The sequence below is a fragment of the Hippoglossus hippoglossus genome, chromosome 24 (assembly GCF_009819705.1).
Source record: "Hippoglossus hippoglossus isolate fHipHip1 chromosome 24, fHipHip1.pri, whole genome shotgun sequence".
Lineage (NCBI taxonomy): Eukaryota > Metazoa > Chordata > Actinopteri > Pleuronectiformes > Pleuronectidae > Hippoglossus > Hippoglossus hippoglossus.
In genome coordinates this window covers 2,843,492-2,861,305 of record NC_047174.1, presented here as the reverse complement: position 1 = coordinate 2,861,305, position 17,814 = coordinate 2,843,492, and the positions used below count along the sequence as shown (strand labels likewise).

Genomic DNA, 17,814 nt, shown 5'->3' with positions numbered 1-17,814 from the left:
TTAATTCCTCTAATCAGATTTTTGGGAAAGAAAGCAAATAATTGTCTTTCCCAAAATGTCGGAACTACCCCCATGTCTTGTCTCAACTTTTCAGCCAAAGCAAGAAGTTAACTTTATTCCAGCCGGAGCAGGTTGAGCTAAAGGAAGTGAAATCAGACATTAAGACATTTCAATAGCTTCCATATCTGGCCTGTTAAACTCTTAACATAGTCATTCGCTGTCATTCACATTCAGAAAAGGCTCTTTGCTCCTCTGAGCATCGCTCTTGAAACGACAGAACATTTAATCATCGCTCGGGATGAGAAATTGTTTGTTTGTTTGCCTTGTCAAAGTGAAAATGAAATACGGGGAAGAGGAAGAAAGTGAAAAGGCCATTTCCTGAAAGTGGGCGTTCAAGAGGCCCCTCTCTCTTTTTGTAATGCCGTGGCTGTTTGGTTATGAATGGAAATGGCCCTGAAATGTCAACTCCCATCGCATGTCTGAGTGCTGGCTCCATTTTTGGAGAATGATGATTTGTTAATTTATCGTTTCCATCTCCCTTCCCTCTTCCCTTCATGCTGCCATTATCATCGTGGACATCATTTCGCTCTTCCTCCTCCTCCTCCTCCTCCTCCTCCTCCTCCTCCTCCTCCTCCTCTTTTCTCTCCTCCTCTGTGTCATCTTAACTTTTTACTTTTTGAAATATTAACGTTGATTTCTCCCACTGCTTTTTTGTACATTCTTCGCTCCTTTCAATATCAATGAAATCCAAATTCGGGAAGACTACATTTGTAAGGGGCAATATGCACATTTTATACACATTTTACTCCCTCTGTTTGAGCCATGAGTGATTTTCCTCCTAAAAAATGTATGCAAATTACACTTTGTGGCGAGCAGGCTCCACGTGGAAAGAGCACTGTGCAAGAATATGGTCCCATTTTATTACCAATTTCAAGCCCAAATTGCCTCCGCTATCAGAACTATCCACCAAGGCAGAATCCCTTCATCCCCAACAGTGCTTTTATAATTGCAATACTCTGATCCTATCTGAAATTCAACATGGAAACCTTCTCTCTCTCTTCTCTAACTCACCTTGCAGCACTGATACAGTCACACTCATTCGGAGGCTTTATTCAAAGTTCAATATCACTTGTTAGGGAAACTTGTCTGAGCGGCGCTAAGTTGAGGAGGTCTGGTTGCCATATTAACTTCCCTGACCTTGTCCACCCAACTATTATGGGGTTTAAAAGTGTATTATGTTACGCTTTTATCTGCACATTCTTTTGCACGTATGTGTTAACACTTCCAATGCGATCTCTGTCGATGTCCCTTCATCCTTCTCAGGGAGTTCATCATCGACAGTCTCTCAGTGGAGAGGAATCACGTGCTGGTCCGTGTCAGTGTGGTCGGGGGTCCCGCTGAGAGGAGGCTTCCTCCCCGAGCTCTGCGAGAGGTCAGCTTTCTGTTTTTGTACACATTGTTGTGGTTCCCTTCTACCTGCGGGTGCATTGGTTATTCTGGGAAATTAAAGTCTTGAGGTTTTGCATAAAAGAGAAATGACAACAGCAAGTGGGTTTGGGGTAGATGCGATGGCTTTTTCTTCATTGTCAGCTGTAAATAGATCTTTATAAGTGCCACACAGCCACAGAAATAGCTTCTGTGACACTGACTATCACAGAGGTTTGTGTTTTCGACATTTCACCGTGCAAATAGTCTAAAATAACCATCTTATATCTTCCAGGGAAGACAAACATATAAGCCGCTCAACAATATTTATCTTTGACAGAAAAGGAAAAAAAACACTTCCACTAGCGACTACAATTTTAATACAAATGAAGTTGCTGTTTGCAGCCTAACCTCTTTAAGTCAGACATGTTGATATCAATTATTTAGGTGTTGTTCAAGCTGAACGCAAAACAGAGACTATTTTTTCTATTTTCTCACTGAGGGAAAGGAAAGTGTATGAAAGAGATTTCTGAAGGGAAAGTGTAAATTAGCTCAGTGAGTGTTTCCTCCCATGTTTCACAGATCTGTTATTTATCATCTCTGCTGTTACACATGGAGAATAGAAGGAGCGGAGAGCTGGTGAATACATGCTGACTTTGTGTGAAATGTTAAAGACGAATAAAATATATTGACGCTTATATTCAGACTTTAACATCATACCAATTAAAATATTTGCAAGAACTCTCTGGAACGTTTGTACTTCTGTGTGCTCAAAGACTTCTTCATGGCCGTGTTTTTGTAAAAACTTAACAATGCACAAAATGAATACTCAAATTGTGAAATGAGAGGAGATATATAGCTTTAACACACCGAGGTCATGCGGAATATGACCATGTGCGTTGTGTATACCCTGTGATTCAAGGTGTAATACATTCCTGTGTATATTCAATGTAGTTAATAAGCGTTAGGTTTGGTTATTGTTCAGTATTCATCAGATGTTTTATCAAGGCTGATTCTAGTTTCTGTCTGAATATCTGTTTAAAAGAAAACTAAATAAAATGAGGAAGAGGATTCAGAGTTCTCTGTGAAAGTACATAGCATAAAAATAACATGTTGACCTTTTATGTAGTGAGATAAACATTGACCTAAGATGTAATTGAAAACAAAGACTTGGATTGTGATGCTCGTTCTGTAAATTCTTCTGATGAGAAGACTCAAATACCAGCAGGAATCCTCATGAGCGCAGACATCTGGATAAAAAGGGCCTGTTTTCTAAACCCTATTAACATTTCGAGCACGTTGTTTTGGCAAGTCACATGCTGAGTTATGACTCCAAAGTTATGGTTCTAAAAAAATAAGTCGTGACAGGCGTAACGAATGCAACGCTAAACAGCGGGTTCCAAAGAAGAGAGGAGGGGAAAAAATGAACAGACGTGAATAACTGATGGAGAACAAATACAAATAAACACATGATGTGATGAACTGCTATTAGCCTGGCACTAAATAATGACTCTAATGAATTAATCTACAGTACAAGTTTCCAGTGTTTTAAAATGCTGATGAGTTTTCAGTGAATTCAATTACAAACAAATGTTAACAAATCCGACATAATCACCATCAATAAATAAAACAGCAAACTCACACACAACCGGAGCAGAGCAGAAATTAATCAAAGAAATTAATGTTACTATGAAACATGTAGGTTTGAAAAAGGACCAATCATCTTAATCACCACCACCGAGTCACGTGTGGTATTTAATCGCATGTTTCATGTGATAGATATGTTTTAGTTCCACAAGTGAAATATCGTCGGTCATAAATAACACTGAGGTTTTTAATCTGCTCATTCCAGGGTGACGATCCGTATCCCTGGCCCATGTTTTCAAGCTGCCCTCCACCTCAGTGCTACTCCTCAGACCCACCGAGGATCCTCCAGCACTCACAGGGTAAGACACATGTTGGTCGATGCCGATATTAACGTAATGTGCATCGTGATTATTCTTTTTTCACCTTTAGTTTTATTCTCCGTTCGCAGACTCTGAGATCGGTGCATTCCTGGCATCACCAGTAGACCCAGAGAGTGAGGAGAGCTGGATGGTGACCTGCCGTCGTCACTACTGCAGAGTCATGACCTCCGATCCCAGCATCGTAACTGGAAAGGGTAAGCTTCCGATTTACTGGGAAGCTGCGGATTACCCTGGCAGCCAGGATTTCCTCCCTTCGCTTGCAATCACAACGTAGCATTTGTACAGACAAACAGACCTTAATGTCTCACATAGGTCATTACAAGTGCAATGTGTGGTTAGCAGAAGTGTCAGCTGCAGAGGCAGACGAGTTGTGGTGATGACTAAAGCCTGGGAAGAAATAAATAAAAGAAAATACAGGCTCAGGAATAACTGAAATAAAGGATTGTAGTTGCAAAGAAGAGCTAAATACAAGAGTGAGGAAGTGGTGTTGAACCTGGTAAAGACACTGTTAAGTTACTGATAGAAAATTGTTTCACAGGCTTTTATTAAGAAATCAATACTTACAACACAAAGGCACAATCATCCAAAGTTATACAAATGTTCACGCTCTGTGTAACTCGATTTGTTGAACTTGAGCCACAGAGTCGAGACTCTACTTTCATAGACAGCTTCACTGACCAAGTTACAATGGCAGCTTTCTACACAATACATGTTACACAAAAAAGGCAAACAACATCAGGCCTGTTTTATTAAGAGGGATGTATAAACGGGATTGCTGTGATATATGGAAACTATCAAATTTTCCTCACACAATTAGTTTTTATTTTCAAGAGTATGCAGAATTGTGCAAACTGTGAAATAACTGTCATGTAACGATACAAATGCTTAATCACCTTATTCTTAGATAAAAAACTATTTTTATTTCCTACATTAAAAAGCCACTTGTCATAATGTGTGCAGGGATATTAATGGGATTCCACATGATACAGTTTGACTATAGTGCATGTGGGATTCTGATGATGTCTTCTGTGGTCCTGCAGGTGCACCCTCCGCACCTCCTCACCAAGATTACGTTAATATAACGTCCATTCAGAACTCATCACTGCTATTGACAGCCACTATAAAACGGCACTAACGTCTACTTTTCCACGTGGGAGTAAATGGCTTTGATTCAAGGAGGGGGAAAAATACATCTAAATGAAGGAGGGACGACAATCTCGTCATTAATGCATTGCACTGTACAGTGATTGCTTCCTTTCATCAGCACGCTGTTGAGCTCAGCCTGTGAAAGCCTCCGTACTCGGCTCTGCAGAGCTCATTTACGGCTTTTCACACGAAGGCTATGATCAAGATTTATTTACTTGGCACATCATTAATTACGCAAAAAACCCCGGCACTCTACTTTTTAAGAAACATTCACAGGAGGAAATTGTAGCATTTATAGACTCACTACTAAATGATCCTAACTTCCTCTGCGGTTTATTGGACATTTACTTAAGTCTGGCTCTGCGGATGAAGATGCTGTGATTAACACTTGTGTCTTCCATTCGGCTGCAAGACAAAAAATGATCAACTCTCCTATCTCTTCATCCAAACACTCGTGATTAGAACTGTGCGCGTGTTCAATACCTCCTATCTCGTCAGCCTATTGATTGGTTAATTGGTCTCCCTCAGCAGCACGTCAATGGGAAGCTTCCACAGGAGCCCAGAGTCGCACAGTTGCATTCTGGGTCCTGCTGGAAGTTGCGATCAGCACATTGTGTTTTATTAACCGGCGCCTTGTGAAATGATCGTATGGCTGCTCTGGCGTGTTTCCACAGGGATTCATTACTTTATTGCATGTGAAGCAGTTGCATGAACAGGACTTCAAACATCCTATTTCACTTAGCTTATCTTCCTCTGGTGACACTGGAGCCCTTCGACTGTAGGGCCAGATAAGATCCTATTTAATCAGCCTGTAACTGTGTCGGAGCCGAGGGCCGCTGCTGAGTAGGACGAGGATATCAATGGACACTGATGAGCAGTTACACATGAATGAAATAATTCCACATACTAAACATATAGAAGTAAGGAAACTTCGAGGGCTTCAAGTGAAGCAGAAGTGCTGCTGTCACTCTACATATTAACATGATAGAAAGAGAAAGAGAAATGTAAGGGACACTTATATATTCAATATATATATTCAATGGACTGCAAAACCTCAGCCTCAAAATGAACATAAAACTGAATTCATCAGGAGGACACTGAATATGTTTTGTAATAATCACAGCTAAATTACATTAAATCATAATACAAAACAAAAATATTCAGTAGAGTTTTGGATATAACTCTAAATAAGTCATTTCAGCCATATTATATACATTAATACATTTTATACATTATACGGGACATCAGTAAAGAAAATACTTATTCAATTGATTTTTCAAATATACATTAAAGCAAATGATATTAATATCGACTGTTGACTGTCTATGAAATGAAGCTCAAGTCAATATCAATGTAAGAGGCAGACTCTTTAAAACAGGTCCTGCAGAGTCTCAGCTCTGCTCCTGGGCCACTGTAGAGTGAGAGCACTGTATTATATTTAATACCTTTACAGGCACCCGAGGGTTTCCTTCCATTTCCACAATTAGGTCTACGGTGACCGCGGGTTGTTTCTTTGCATAGCAATGTGATACCACACTAAAAGCATCGCTGTCAGCGTTTACTCAAGCTTCTTGCAGCTGAGCCACGATCCGTTGCATCAGAGACTTTAACGTCATAGAAGTAGTTTGATGTATTTGTAAATTGGTTTTACCTTGGACAAAGTTTAACGCATGTGTCTGTTTCTTTCTCCTCAGTGCTGGCTGACCTTCTGGACAAGGTTGTCTTCCATCTCTCCAGCTCCGCCGCAGAGCGCTTCTTCTCTGCAGCTCAGTACAAAGGTCAGTGGAGACGAGCAACACGTTCAGTTCTTCCATTAACAATTTAGACGTACAAAGGCTGTGCAGTGGCTCAGTGGAAGAAGCCACATGCTTTGTGTTCGGAACATAAATCTAACTTCTGTATTCTCTTCTGTTTTTGCTATATACTGGACTATAAAAGTACCATTAAAATAGGTACAAGACAGTTTATGTGTGGCAGGTGAAGACAAGGTGCATAGTGAACTGATCCCCGGCTATGATTCTAGATGTGGAAATCAATTCCTGACGTTCAACGTTGGTGCAAGAGGTCGAGCGAGACAGACATGATATCACAGGACAAAGATCAAGACGCAGCCTTGAAGCTTTATCAATAGAATTGAGCCCGAAGCGTCTCGGACACAGAAGGTCTTGTTGTCGAGGGAGGTCGACCCAGCACGTCTTTACTCACAGTTTCACAAGAAAAGCTCCAACCAGCATCATCATGGTACAAACACACAGTCCATTTCCAGACAGGCAGGTTTAGAAACAGCTCCTGCACAAGTCAAAATAACAATATGTACCTGAGAACATCTGCTGGGGCTGTGCAGGTACAACATTGTCCTGTAGGACCTGAATGGAGAATCTGAGGAGAAGGGCTATACTTTATTTCACAGATTGTTAATCCTTCAGAGGAAACTGTGTGGTTTGCAAGTTTTATCCATAAAAACAGATTTGACTAACACGACTTGACCCTGACGTGCACGGTCCTTAACTCTACCTACAGAGGAAGTTTTCCTACACTGCAAGGTTAAGGTTAGTGGAGCCGTTCCAGCTTCGTCAGCTCCAGGGACTCCTGAATCAGCACACTGCTATCAGGGGGGTCTGAAGGACTTAAAGCTTCTGGCAGAATGTCAGAAAGGAAGGGTTTTTTTTTTGGCAGGAGAAGAAAACTGTTGCCCGTAGCGGTGGATATCTCTGGTGGCGGTCATTGAGGTGGTTTAAAAGCTCAGCATATCAGCACAGAGGCTGGTGGAGGGTTGTTGAAGCTTCTGAATACTGTTGGGCTGTTTGTTGTTGACACTACTGCAGTGTTATGTGGAGGTTGGATACTGTCCCTGTGGACAGGCTGAAAAACTTCAGATCTGATCAGATCTTACCGCAGGATAAGAATTTGTTATGTCTCCCAAATCGAGCAGGTTAATAATTTAAGTAGGCCGGCTTGTTTGGTAGCCAGTGGGCTGCAGAACCCGAGCACACACTGGCAGCCGCCGGAGAGAAATGCTGCTAATTAGTGAACATCCACCTTGTGAATCCTCCTGAAGGTAATGAAGTGCTAATAGTTAACACATTTACTACTGACTGCAGTGACGACTTATTGAGTCTTTTACCTGGAAAACTATTCAGGAGTTGAAGTTGAACAGTAAAGACACGATATTTCTAAAGTAGTGTAAAATGTCAAGTTATCACACATATTGTATGAAACAGAAATATTATATCTATGTTTTTCTGCTGTTTGGCTAAACACCCGGATATTAAGATGTAACAGTGGAATGAAATGCGCTCTCTTTGTTTTCGAGCGACACAATTTGCTCCGGCAGGTTGAATAATAAACGAGATACACTTGACTTCTGGACTCGTGGCTGTGACGGGTGAGGAGACACAACGAAGAACACTGAACTGACAGAGGTTAATACTCAGCAAACGAGTCCGCTGTCTCCGTACAATGGGAGCAGTCGAGTAGGCAGAGAGACTGTAGGCTGCATCAAAACGTCAATCAAACACACAGAGGCCACTACGCACACGCACACACACACACACACACACACACACACGCTACATGTAACTGGCAGATTGTAGAATTCAACAAGAGCTGCGACAGCTCCCTGGTCTCCTCACAGGCTATTAGGTGGGAGGAATATAAGATGGCATTGTAATAGCTGTGTGTGTGTGTGTGTGTGTGTGTGTGTGTGTGTGTGTGTGTGTGTGTGTGTGTGTGTGTGTGTGTGTGTGTGTGTGTGTGTGTGGTGTGTGTGTGTGTGTGTGTGTGGTGTGTGCGTGCGTGCGTGTGTGTGAGAAATAGAAAGGACACTTTAAATATATTAAAATATTGAATTTCCCCTGAAAACTTCAATCTCAAGAGGAATAAACACATGAGGAATAAATTCATCTGTCTAAGATTTGTGATGATGCATGAATCTGCTCAGACAAGATGTCATAAGCTTTAGTTTAATCTAGTTTTACTTGGTGCTCAGACCATATTATGAGTTTTAATAACGAGACAGGAAACTGGTGACATCTTTAAAAGTGACAGAGTCTTTTATCATCCCTACATTTTGTTTGATCGCTTGTAAATACACAAATTATGAGTATTTCAGAATGTGTGTGTGTCTATGGATTTGTGTGTGTATAGGTGAATGCCATGTAGTGTGTGAGTGGTCCATTAGTCTAGAAAAGCATTAAATAGAAGCAGTCTGTTGGCCAAGTGCACTTGCTGGTCACAATTAATTCTCAAAGGCTTGTGACTGTACTCTGTGATTTACTGTCTGTGTGTGATTTGCCAGGTACTTTAGACTCATGCACTTTCTTTTGTGTAATATGAAAAAACCTACATGGCTTCAATGTAATTATATTTTTCAGCAAAAATGTAGACATTTATTTGCACCTGGATTGAAGAATGTCTTGTTTTTTTGACACTAATAATATTGTCATCATGTTGGAAACCAGCTATTACCACAGGCCAGGCATTTGCATAAAAGTCCATTAAATGGACGGAGTCAAATTTAATTTAATGTGCCACAGTAATTTCTGTAATGTGGTTAGTGCTGAGCAAGCTGCTTCTTTTCAGAGAGCGAAGGTGACAATACAGTAAAGCCCCAGTGATATGGACTCTATGGGGCTGATGCCTATATACATTAAAAACAAGAGGTTCCTAAGATGTTATTATTAAACCCTTATGACAAAGAAATGTGAGTATGGATTGATATTTGTAGTTTAGCCACACTTTATTATAAATCAAAGACGATAAGAAAGTAATGCTTGTCATCTTCCCTGAGCGAGTTTGAGGTTATGACTGAATGGTACGTGGGTAATGAGCAGTTTTTCTCCGGCCTGCAGCTGAACAGTTGTTGCACCGTATTGTGATGAAGTTTGTTCGGAGGCGCTCTGTCGTCCTGAATCGTGGAAGCCGAACAGGAGCTGAGGGGAGAAGTGGGTCTTCTTCAGGAAGTGGAGTCTACTGTGGCTTATTTAGCACGGAGGAGGTGTTAATGGACTAAGATGTGGAAACCCAGCAGCTGTGGACGAGGTGCTGCGTGATCATCATTAAGGATCACACCCTGTATTGTCGTTGTGTTTAAGTGCCCAGATTGCGCAGGCTCCCTGTAGACGTGTGCTCATCTTAAAGGATTTCCTCTAAATGTGTCTGATAGCAATCACTCGCTCTCCTTTAAGCCCCTTAATTCTGCAGGCTTTTTCATTTTCAAGATTTTCTGTTCCTCTCATTTATCTCCCGCACAGAGGACTCCAAAGATTGTGGAAACCGAGAATCGACTCAGAGCTGCAGATTCACGATATTACACCTTTCAACAGTGGCTCTTTTCAAACAAAAGTTAAATGGCCGCGATTATAGTTATTACAAACTGTAAAATAGACTCTGGTGGCACAGGAAGACAGGAAGAGAGAGGAAGGAGGGAGGGAGGCACGAAATAAATACAACAAGAAGGCATTCATCTTCATTAGACAGTAATTGCCATCAGCGAGAGGTTTTTAGAGATGTTAATATGTGAGGAGAGAAGGGCGAGAGAGGAAATACAGAGCTACATGTCCTGGTGGGGCTTCATGCCTTCACCAGAAGCTATTTTCTCTCAATTAATATGAGATTCGATGCCCCGTTATTAATCTGAATTGCCCAGCTTTGATTTTCCCGAAGCTAACAATGTTGAATTATCACCTCGATATGTAGATTACAGCGAGAGTATTATCATCTCCCTCGCACATTTCTGCACCATTAGTCTGTAAATTGGATTTGAAGTTTTCCCAGCCACAGAAGCTGCCTGGATATAATACTTCTCCTCGTAATCTCAACACAAACTGTCTGAAGCAGGAGATCCATTACACGAAATATAATAACACTCTGTTCTCCCCCCCCCCCCCAAAAGCCAGTAAGCAGCGGAAACATGTCCCAAAACAAAATATCACACTCCTCCTGCCGTTATTGCTTCATTCATCGTTGTCTCCACACAATTACAAGTGGAAACCCGAAAAAGCTAATATATTTTTATGATTCTTCACACACTTAATGGTGCTAAGTAAGAGCCCATGAGAGCAGCTGGAGAGGGATGGCGCCGCAGTCGTTACAAAGCTTTGGCGTGTGGTTCTAAAGCTGCACTGCTCCAGTATTTTCCAGCACAGTCGGACCCCAACTGCACGGGCCTTAAGCCCGGAGATAAAGAGCTTTCTCACAAGGCTCAAAAGTTCATACTGTAATTTTTTTTTTTTTTTTCGTTCTCTCCAAAAAAACTCATAATAATAATAATACCCCCTAAAATCGTGAGTTACGACTCCACGAATCAAGGCTGTGAAATGACTAATGTGTGACCATTAGTGAAATTACCACCTCGATACCACGCTGCCCTGCAAACATCACAATTAACTGCCAAGCTACCGCCGTTAAAAAAAAACTGGCAGCTACAACGTTAATTGGCGCCACGTCACATCTGTTGTACCCCCGAAAGTCGCAAGTCACGATGTGTTGTCATGTTTCGCCGATTCTCCGCTGTTGTAATGGGTCCCTTCGCTGAAACCTCAGTGAAACCTCCATCCACATCTCCTCTGTTGCTGGATAATAACTACCTCTCACTTTTTAATTGCCCTGTTTTTACAGCAGAGGAGACGAGTGTGAGGTGCGCGGTGTTATCGTCTGTGGAGCAGCTGGGGATCAACACATGTGTCAGGTATGTAAAGTGTCTGATGCTCATAAACTAATATTTATCAAGACAGCGTTCTCACTGCAGCAGCCTGGGGTCTGGTGAACGTGCCGTGAGATTTAAAAACTCCTTCATTCAACTGTTACCGGTTTTGTAAATAAGTGCGGTGCCCACGATTTAAAGAAAACTATTTCTGGTTATGTTTTCACCCCTGTCTGTTTGATTGTAAGCAACATAACACAAAAATAACTGAACGGATTTCCATGAAACTTGGTGGAATTATATGTTTTGGCTCAAGGAACAATATGAAATTTTGGTGTGGAGCCAGTTTTCTTTTTACACTTTCTTTAACAGATTCAAGATTGGGCATTTTCCTGCAAGTTCCCACTGAATAATTCATGAATCTTGATGAAAAAAATCAGTCATATTTAGGGGACTGATATCTCTGAGTGTGTGAAATCTGGTGCAGCTTGATTGAATTTGAAGGGACTTTTGGGGACTGGTGGAGGTTCGCTCTCTACCGAGTGCCATTCGAGTGGGTGATGCATTTTTCATGTTTCATTTTCATGCATTTTTTGATAATCTCTTTGGCTACAGTTTGATACTGGAAAAAGTTATGCTAAATTTGTATTTGTATGCAGCTGCAGCATATTTATGGTTCAGATTTGTCTTCACATTGATTTCTGTTTCATAATTAGGCATTGATCAGTGTAGACGCAGCTTTAATCGGTTGTTTTCAAACCTCCGTCTCCTCCACTCGTCTCTAAGTGAAGACGCGAGTCGGTCGTCATGCGTCACGCTCACAGTGACAACATGCTGGTGTCTCGCAGGTGTAATGTTTACAGTCCTCTTCGTCTTAGTTTAGCTGGTTAGCGTGCTAACATTTGGTGATTAGCGCTAAACACAAAGTGCAGTCGGTGGTGATTACAGCAACATTTACAAATCTGATTACGCTCAAACAGATTCTGAATACGCATTTACGGTTTTAAATCTAATCACACATCTGCGGTTTTCTTTAACACATTTTATAATCTGATTACGAACACACAGATTGAGATCATTGAGATACACAAACAAAAACTAATGGTGCAATATTGGCACATAACTGTCGCTTAAGTGCACACATGCAAAGAGTTAATGTAAATCTGCTACTTAAAGTAACATTTCCACTGTTTCCATATTATGGTTATTTTTAAAACTTTTTCTGAAAAGCTGTGACTGTCCTCTGCTTAATTCTGTTAGAGTTTCCTGAATCTAATCGAGCATTCATGACGGAGCCACGGCCGTGCTCCACCGTTAACCGATATTTAAACCTCTGCTTCCATTTCTCAGTCAGCTCATGAGCTCAAGTTGAAAAGGGGGGAAGGTCATTGTCGAAGAAATAGAGAAAGCTCTTCTCCCCCACGGACGGGAAACTAAAAAGCAAGACGTGGTGTTCGCTGTTTTCTTTAAATCAGCCGTTGGAGACTGTGAAGGACACAAAGACTTGTCCTCTCTGTCCTTGGTCCAGCTGCTGAAAGCCCAGATGTTGTTCTGTCAACACCTCGTGTACGTTTAAGTCCACATTGACTCTAGATGCTGAAGGCGTCAGAAAACATATGCACGCACGGTTATTATTCCCCTCTGCTCCGAGTGTATAGACCTTCACACCTGACAAAGGTGCAGTGTAAGTGTTCTCCTGCTGATCTGCTTTCCCTGTAATGAAGCCACTGTGCATAATACTCTCCTCCGTCTCTTCTTCCTGTTTCCGTAAGTAGGCCCCCTGACTGGCGTTACTGATCTCACTCTGCTCGTTCCTGTCTTTAAGGACCCCCTGCTGCTGCATTACATCGTGGATAGAACTCCGCAGACGCCTTCCCCTGAAGGAGCTTTGTAGCCGAAAAGTTTCAGGACGTGCTCATAAAAAGTGTCATGTTGGCAGTTTTCGCGTCAATATAACACAGCACGAGAGCGTTACACTCAAAGCACCGTGTCTGTTTGGATTAAGTGTTGTAAAGACATAAATCTGTACTTAATCCACGACTTTACAAGTGTCAGATTTGTTCAGCTAAATGCGACTTGTTGAGTATAGTTTTGACAGCTGCTTCTGGGTATTTGCACGAGGTATTTCCTTGTCTCTCAGTTCTGGTCCATGTTGAGCTCATTGAACTCATTGTCATGTTCATGGGACCAGTCTGAGGAAAGGGTCGTGTCATGGAGCGTTCTGATGGAAGTGGCCGTTAGAAGACGGTGAACTGGAGCTCAAACGATGCACATGGTCGGCAACGATATTCAGATTTTGAAGAAACCATTCAAACCATTGATCAAGAGGCACAAAGAGATATTAAACCACCACCACCATTCTGAACTGTACACAAGGCAGGCTGAGTCCATGGATTCAGGCTGTTGATGCCCAACCACCTGCAGCCTCATCAAAAATTCAGATTAATCAGACCAGGCTACTCTTCAATTTTCAAGTTTCAAGTTTTCAAGGTTGGACGTGTTGTGCGTCCTGAGAAGCTTCTCTGCTCACCACAGTTGTAAAGAGCAGTTATCTGAGTGACCTGTTGTTTCTGTGAGCTCCAACCAGTCTGACCAGTCTCACCTGTCGCTCACTGCCTGTCTGGTGCCAACAGTCAGTGAGTTAAATCCCCTTTGACCTCATCTTAATGTTCGATGTTAAATCTAAAGTATTGTTGTGTCTCGTGTCCACAGGTACAGCAGACACCTCAAGCTTCTCGACGAAGACGCTGTGGACGACTTGACGCTGCTCATGAAGCACCTGAAGATCTTCTTGTCCTCTCAGAGAGTTAAATCTTCCTCAGAGCTCCGTATCCTTTTCAGAGACCACGTCTGCATCATTCTACAGTTTATACCGGCGCTGTAGTCACGCTTTAACATTCTGCATCCTGTCATTAAGTACCCTCTGGGTTTGGGTTATCAATGTGATGGTGGGGGGTCGCGCTATTAACTTATAGAACAGCAGAATTAGATTTGCAATCAAAGATAATTGTTCTACATAATATTGTATTATATTATTCAACCCAATTAAATCCATAAATAACTTAAGTAGTTCACAGTTAAAGTGGGAAACCCAAAACAAAATGCTGATCTTTGGGGGAAGAGTTTACTTTTGTCTGTACTTTCACAGTCAGATTTCCCTGTGTCGTGTTTTCCTGCGATGCCAAATGAAAACACTCTCATTCTGCTTTATTTATTATTCCTAATCATTAGCAGTGATGTGTTGACAGAGCGTGTTATTAATAGATGAGGCTCGTCTGTCAATCAGTTTCAAAGAGCACGTGTGTGATGTTGCACTGGATGTGTTTGTTATTGAGGGTTCAGGCCGTTGTCACGTCAACCAGCTCAGACTCTTCAGCACTTCTACTCCTCTTTAAACCTGGGGTCCTTTCAGGTAGGATGAAAATAGTTTACAGTCCACACGTGTCTGTTTTACTTTATTGCCAATGAACCACTTTCATGTTTATTTAACGTTGTTGTGCGTCTGAATCGTTCCCTTCGGCTCTTTAACTCCTGTCCGCCAGTCACTCAGCAGGATTGTTATCCAGGCCACGACTGGCTGGCCTCCACGGTTTTCCTCATCATGGCTGGAGATTCGGAGCGATCTCTGCGTTTGCTGCTCGGCCTCTCCTCTCTGCTCACCTCCGCATTCATCTGGCCTGCAGGGATACACGCATCCGTGAGCATAATGGCATGCAAATACAAAAACAGCACAATGAGTTCAGACGCAGACAAAAAAGGGCTTAGCGAGGGGTTTAAAATTTGCAGTAATGTTGCAGCATAGGAGGAAAAATGAGATGGTGGCAGAGTTTAGGTTTGAAAGACCTTAATACCCAGAGTGTCCTGAATACATGCAGTCACATGTCAATCTCTTGAATCCTAATATTGAGAGACAATGCCACTTTGATCTAAATCGTAACTCAGCTCAACTCTTGAACCCGTAAAGTTTAAGCAATTTGTGTTTAAAGGCCATATTTCCAATGCAGGGCTTCATATATTGACATAAACCTCCTTAAATTAAAGATGAGAATTGGACTTTGATGCCGTATCCATGATATTTTTCTAAAAGGGCCTGAAGGATGCAAAAACTAAAACTTGAAAAAACCTGTGATACCTAAAGAGGGACCCCTTTAAAAGTCCTCGTTTAAATCCCAACTTTTTCTCATAGTCAGCATTTCAACTATCACTGCGAAGAAAACACAGACGAATGAAGATGGTGATGAATCGTAACAATATTCATTCGCAACGACTCGACGCCGCGGTTTTCATTTTTCAAGAGTCGTTTGCTGAGCCGAGAAAGACGAGCGAGACTGAGATGGAGACAAATGAGCGGTGGCGGACGGCGGGGGAGTCAAATGAATAGTTCGACTGAGGGGAAGAAGTCCAAAATGAAGTCTACTTTCAATCGGTCCAGATTGCAGGGGGGGGGGGAGCCGAGGTGCTGAGATGAAGTTTTACTGTCATTATCCCCACCTCTGTCATCTCGTCGTCTCTGTAGCCTCTGAATCAATTACAGCTCAATTGGACTCGACTGAACGTGTGTTACATGCTCTGTGTTCCTGATGCAGCTGGTGAATTTCTCCACATTGCCAGTTACCCTCCGTCTGCGCTGTGTGGTCGATTTAGTCAATAGGGCAGAAAACAGAAAGGGCACAAATGATTAACACACACACAGACACACACACAAACACCTGTATGTGCACACAGAGCTGGTTCTGTTTGCGTTACTCAGAACGAAGTCGGGGCCGTTTTATCTTTATTTCATGTTTTTCCTTCTCCGTCAACTAAGAATCCACAAACGGCATTTAAAGAGATTTATCTCAATGACTCCAACAGTTGTTTCCAGGATCAAGATGAAATGCCTTTGTGTTTATGGTGACAGGTGCACGTCGCTGTGGAAGCAGCTGAGTCAGGAATCCCCCCCGTCTACTGGTGTACGGCTCATTACGTGGAGATGCTGCTGAAGGTCGAGGTTCCTCTGGTCCACTCGGCGTTCAGGATGTCGGGTTTCACCCCGTCACAGGTATCACCTCTAGAGAATAGTTTCTTTTCGCTCCGTAATTGTCCATAACACAGGATATATTGTGTAAAAATGAATTCTACCAGTGTTTGAGAAATTCCACACTGTCGTCACATCTTCTGAATTCGTTTGAAAAAACCACTTTGGACTCACAGAGGATTTTAATTGTGTCCATGAAGATTTGTTTCTGCCATATTGTGTTAAGCTTTGTACGAATCACGCAGCTAAACCCGATGCATTATTCAAACAGGAATCCACACCCACGGAAAAAAAGTTAAACTGAAGTTTGAAGTCAATAGTTTGGGTCTAGACTGCTTCGCTTTAATCAAATATTTAAATCTTAGTGTCTTTTTATTCTAATTTCCATTTTCTGAGCCTCTTCAGATCAACACAGCACAGACATGACTGCTAATGGAGGGAATAGAGAGGAGTGAACATTTCATCAGCCACAACACAAAGACGTGACATCAGTGTTGCTGTTTGAATATTTAATCGATGGCATCAACGAGAACCGGTTAAACGACCTTTGTTAGCGAAGGGTTTGAAACATTTCTCTTCTTATTCAGCTTTGAATTCATTTTAATGTAAAAAAAAACAAATCCAGCTTTGACATTTAATCAGTTTTCTGTGTTTTTATGACAGTAAAATATCAGTTAGATATTTGCTCCTCGCCACTTTAAATTCTTTTCTCACGTCGAGGCAGAGGAAAAACGTTTTTCACCTTGAATCCTCTTATGTTTCATCCTGTCTTCCGCATGCCGGCATTTGACAGTTGAGGCTGGCACATTGCGCGGCGGCGAGGACGACTCACAAGACTCGCCGCATTAGCATCAAAAGATCTGAACTCGGCGTCTCGGGGGCGTAGCGATGAGTTAACATTCAGCTCAGCACTTTGCTCTTCAAGGCGATAATCGGCACCTGGTCTTCTTCAGTCGGGGAAGAAAGAAAAATCTATTCTGAGGTTTTTGAAAGTCTCACAAAGCAGCAGTGGAAAAATGGAGCATTATTCACCAGATGTTCAAACATCCGAGACAGTCAGACTCTCTGACAATAGGAGGGCGTGTGACAGGAAGGATACATAATCTGAAGCACGGGAACAATCCTGTGTGCAGCTCGGGTCTTGAATAGGAAAAAACGCTTTTATTTTATATATTTGTGGTCCTCGTTCTCCACACTGAGCTTCAGAAATACTTCATGTCACTGAACAGTCACAGGTTTTCATCCACTGATTCAAAGAGTTAATTAGAATTCACCCAATGAATGAGCGGAGGGATGTGAATGATTTGAATTCCTGATTACTCTGCTATCTGTTGGCTTCATGAATCCCTCTATCATTTATTCTATAAATCTTTATGTATGTACTATAAAGTGCAGGTTAAAGTATGAATAGTTGTTGCCATGGTGTTAATAGTAGCACAGGGCATTGGAATATGACGTCAAGACATGAATGACATTAAAACATTTGTCTGTATCGATACATGTTGGAATACAGTAAGTCAACTGAATGTAAAACTATAAATTATTCAAAAAATGTGATGTTTAGTGCAAATATTTAATCTCAACATCCAACAAAACAGAAATTAAAAACAAAAACT

The 17,814-nt window shown here is 41.8% G+C and overlaps 1 protein-coding gene across 2 annotated transcripts in view; it reads left to right on the top strand.

Annotated features, from left to right (window-relative positions):
• Positions 1-17,814, top strand: part of tbc1d32 (TBC1 domain family, member 32) — a 56,677-nt gene that overhangs the window by 23,488 nt on the left and 15,375 nt on the right. For both annotated transcript variants that reach the window (XR_004613270.1, XM_034579979.1), the window contains exons 25-32: positions 1,324-1,432; positions 3,278-3,371; positions 3,461-3,586; positions 6,233-6,316; positions 11,157-11,226; positions 13,894-14,009; positions 14,724-14,878; positions 16,082-16,222. Coding sequence is in view for 1 of the 2 variants with exons in the window: in XM_034579979.1 (XP_034435870.1) it covers positions 1,324-1,432; positions 3,278-3,371; positions 3,461-3,586; positions 6,233-6,316; positions 11,157-11,226; positions 13,894-14,009; positions 14,724-14,878; positions 16,082-16,222 (895 nt within the window). In the remaining variant the exon portion in view is untranslated. The remainder of the gene's footprint in view (positions 1-1,323; positions 1,433-3,277; positions 3,372-3,460; positions 3,587-6,232; positions 6,317-11,156; positions 11,227-13,893; positions 14,010-14,723; positions 14,879-16,081; positions 16,223-17,814) is intronic.